Genomic DNA, 4,690 nt, shown 5'->3' with positions numbered 1-4,690 from the left:
AAATGAAATACTAGAAATTGTAAGAACATTTCAAAATAAAAGATCCAAAGATTGGAATGACATTGATATGTCGTTAATTAAAAACACAATTGAGTTCATTGTTGAACCATTAACTCATATATTTAACATGTCTTTTAGGGAGGGCATTTTTCCAAATAACATGAAAATAGCAAAAATTATTCCCATTTTTAAAAATGGAGATCGCCATATATTTACAAATTACAGACCAATTTCATTATTATCCCAATTCTCCAAGATATTAGAAAAACTTTTTGTTAAAAGAATGAACAATTTCATTGGAAAGTTTAATTTATTGCATGAGGATCAATATGGTTTTAGGGCTGGTGGATCTACTTCAATGGCGATAATGCATCTAGTTGATCATATTTCTTCCTCGATAGAGAAGAAGAAATTTACTGTAGGCGTTTTTGTTAATCTTCAAAAAGCATTTGATACATTAAATCACACTATGTTACTTAGTAGGTTACAGAAATATGGTTTTAGAGGAATAGCATATTCCTGGTTAGAAAGTTATCTTATTAACAGATGTCAGTATGTTTATTTCAATAACGAAAAATCTGATATGTGTCCTGTTACATGTGGAGTACCCCAGGGGTCCCTATTGGGTCCTATATTATTTATTTTATACATAAACGACCTTTGTAAAGTTTCTGATTTGTTAAATTGTGTTTTATATGCTGACGACACTACTTTGTATTTATCTGGAGATAACCTGGAAAAGCTTCTTTCAGACATAACAAAAGAATTATCCATAATCAAACAATGGTTTGATTCAAACAAACTGTCTTTAAATCAAAATAAAACCAAGTACATTATATTTGGCTATAGAAAACGGGAAAACATCTCTGAGTTAAAAATTGAGGATGTTCTTGAAAGAGTAAATGAAATAAAATTTCTGGGAGTAATCTTGAATCATACATTATCATGGAAACCACACATAACTTATATTCTCTCTAAATTGTCCAAATCATTAGCCATCTTACATAAAGTCAAATATTTTTTAAACACAGCTACATTGTATATTCTATATTGTTCCTTCATGATTCCTTATTTGACCTATTGTTTAGAAATCTGGGGGCATAGTTACAAGTCAAATACAAAGCCTATTTTTATTCTGCAAAAAAAAGCAATTAGAATTGTAAACCACTCTTCATACAATCAATCCACAAAACAAATATTTCCTAAATTAAGGGCAATACAATTTTATGATTTAGTTTATCTTAGTACTGGAATTTTTATGTTTAAAGTTAAAAAACAATGTGTACCTGCCAAAATACTGAGTTTGTTCGAAATAAAAGTTGATAATTATGATTTTCGAGGTAAAGATATGTTTAAAAAGAAAGTGGTCAGAACTAACGCATTAAGAAATAGTGTTTTTGTTCAGGGGGTCAACATGTGGAATTTATTATCAGACGAACTGAAAAATGCAAAATCCATACTGCACTTTAAGAAAATGTATAAAGTTAAAATGTTTCAAAAATACCTTCAGGACTGAGAGACTTTGGTGGTTGTGAGGTCATTTTGAGAAGTGTTTGTTTTGTTTTTGGTTTTTGTTTTTTTCATCTGTTTTCTTTTCTGATTTAAGGTTCTAACAGTTTGTAGGTAGATGTAATGTTTGTATTCAGGGTTGGGGAAATAAGCCTTGGCTTCACCCAACACCTTTTTCGGTTAATTTTGTTCAATGTTTATGTTATGTTTATTTATTTATTATTATTATTATTATTTTCAATGTTTATGTTGACATTGATCAGTGTCAATGTTTATGTTGATGTTTTTAAGTTTGTTTGTTTAACATAACCGAAATAAAGTTTCTCACATTACGGTGAGGTTCGGAAGTAATACAAATCTCAAACGGGCGGGGCCTGTCCACACACACTCAAATGTTATAAACAACCCTGTTAGCTGCAAAAATGTCCAAATGTCAACATGTACACAAAACAGATAATGTTCACACACACATACTTTACCTTCAAACCAACTAGTGTGAAATTATATTTCATTCAAACATGCAAACTATTAGTGCAAAGGTGAGCTAACACCTGTGCTCACCAACACTTAACTTTAAAACATTAATTTACCTCAGAGGAAAGTAGCACATTCAGTTTGTTTTAGTATATGTATTTAAAATCCAAATTCATTCTGAAATTTTAGAGCAATAAGTGTGATGAGAGTGGGTTTTTGCTGCAGTCTGATACATTCCTAAAGATTGCAAATTAGCAACCTCAGACGTTGCACAAAATTCATACTGGGTTTTTCGGGAAGGTGTTGTAAATATTTGAGTAGCACAATACAGTGGTCCCTTGCTATAAGGCAGTTCTCATTTTTTCGTCTTGCTAATTCACAGTTTTTTTGTGCAATTTACCATGTTTTTGTTTTTATTTTTTAATAGCTCATTGATTTTGTCATCCTGATTTACTGCAGACCATCGTCAATAATTCTCTGCTGTGCTGTGTTTCCTGTAAAATATGCATTCATTTAATTAGCAAAAATTAGATACATTTTCAACTGCAAGCATGTCTTTATTTTCCTTCTATAATACTGGGCTTGCTTTTCTCTGAACGTTTGAACTTTAAGAGTTTGAAAATGTTCATTTCTGTCTGAGGAAGTGTATAAAGTGTGCAGTGTGGAGTTTTATTGTCTTATAACATAAGTAATTGTAAAAAAACAAAAACAAGAGAATTTGCGGTTGTCTGTCTCTGCGTGGCCCTATAATGGTATACTTGTGTAGCGCTTTTCTATGTTCCTCTAAGGCCCAAGGCGATTTACAGTCACAGACCCATTCACACATTCACACACTGATGGCTTGGATAGGCTCTAGACCCCTATGACCCCAAAGAGGATTATGTGGGTTTAGAAGATGGATGGATGGAAACTAGCTGGTATCAGGACAATCTAGCCTTTGGCCCACCAGAGGGTTTTCACTTTGGCTTTGACGTCACGTGAAATTCTTCAACTTATTTCCATGTTAAAAATGCAAAAAACTTAAAATATTTACAGTATAGCTTTAAACACCAACTAGGTGTGTTTTGCTTCATTCTTTATTAAAGTTGGTGTGTGTGTGTACATGTTCTGATTTTTTTTACTCACAAATTTAATGAAATACTTCCGCTGTCAGACATCGGTTTGTTAGGTCACACCTTTATATCAATACCATAGCTTAAGGTGATTGGAGAAACTTACATAAAAATAATTGCAAAGTGCATTTTAGCTATGTTCTTAACAAATTACATAAGAGTAACCTGAAAGAAGAAAAACAAAGGAGCCCATTGGTTTGTTTGTTGCCAGGTGGATCTTGGGTGTAGCATCTCTGATGTAACCAGCCGTGGGGATTTTACGCTGAGACCACGGGGGTCAAAAAACCATAAAGGCGTTCTTTCTCAAAGCCAAAGCTGACAGACCCGATACCTGAACAACCCCAACCGCTGCACTGGAGATGAGTGAAAAAGTGTTTTTGGCCTGAATGTGAAATGTTTGGGCAGATGCTGAACCATTTTGATTTTTGCTGTAAAGCTTCATTGCAGTTTAGATTGTTGGAAAGCTGGTATACCTGAACATGGAGCAGGGGAACAAGACACAGACTTTGCCTTTAAACACCTGCTACAAACTGGCTTCGTCTGTACTCACTGAAGCAACTTCCACGGCGTGTATGCTGTTGAGTCTTTTTCTGAGTACGGCTTCCACGGTGACTGTGTGTGGAAACCTCCTGGTGATAACCTCGGTGGTGTACTTCAGGCAGCTTCACACCCCTACTAACGCTCTGATCCTCTCTCTTGCTGTGGCTGATCTGCTGGTGGGAGCTGTGGTCCTCCCTCTCACCATGAAGTTCTCTGTCAGCACGTGTCTGTATAACCGAAGTGTCTTCTGCTTGATACGCAGTTCTTTAGACATGATACTAGGATCCTGCTCCATTCTGAACCTGTGCTGCATATCTGTGGACAGATATTATGCTGTCTGTCAGCCGCTTACATACAGATTCAAAATCAATAATCATGTCATAGGTATAATGATCCTAATCAGCTGGTTTCTCCCAGCCTTGTTTGCTGTGGGTTTTCAGCTGGGATTTAACAGAGCAAATTGTGTGCAACGCTGTTTATCCTTTGCTTTAGTGACCCAATTCATATCCTTTGTTTTCTTATTCTACCTGCCACTTATTTTAATGTTGTGTCTGTACCTTAAGATTTTCCTAGTTGCACAGAAACAGGCGAACAGCCTCCAAAAGCACACCAAGTCTAGAGAAAATGCCAATAAGTTGGAGAAGAAGGCTACCAAAACTCTGGCTGTCATCATGGGGGTTTTCCTGCTGTGCTGGCTGCCTTCCTTTTTCTGCATCACCATTGTTTCTTTCAGCAGGTCGTCAGACACCGGCCCGCTCATAGAAATCCTGAACTGGCTGGCCCTGTCAAACTCTCTGCTCAATCCCTTCATCTATGCTTTCTTTTACAGCTGGTTCCGATCTGCTTTTCTGTTAATTATCTCAGGGAAGATCTTTTTCACGGATTTGACTAACGTGACACTTCAGTGATTTCCTATATTTTTCCCTTTTAATTCTTAAGTCAGTTTGTGTTTGACCAAAAATGACAGTTACAAAAAACAAAGCTCAAAATGATAAAAACAGTTCCTCCAACCCCCTTTCATTAATGAACCTAGCAAATTTGTATTTTTAAGTTTT

General features: G+C 35.5%; 1 protein-coding gene across 1 annotated transcript; it reads left to right on the top strand.

The window, feature by feature from the left end:
* Window positions 1-2,225: 2,225 nt before the first annotated feature.
* Window positions 2,226-4,690, top strand: LOC101174969 (trace amine-associated receptor 1-like). The gene has a single exon (XM_004083634.2). The coding sequence runs from the start codon at window positions 3,575-3,577 to the stop codon at window positions 4,541-4,543; it is 969 nt and encodes a 322-aa protein (XP_004083682.1). The 5' UTR covers window positions 2,226-3,574; the 3' UTR covers window positions 4,544-4,690.

The sequence above is a fragment of the Oryzias latipes genome, chromosome 24 (genome assembly GCF_053564925.1).
Source record: "Oryzias latipes strain Hd-rR chromosome 24, Olatipes_Hd-rR_3.1".
In the NCBI taxonomy this organism is placed as follows: Eukaryota; Metazoa; Chordata; class Actinopteri; order Beloniformes; family Adrianichthyidae; genus Oryzias; species Oryzias latipes.
The sequence above is the reverse complement of the archived record's forward strand: the minus strand, read 5'-3'. Positions and strand labels throughout refer to the sequence as shown.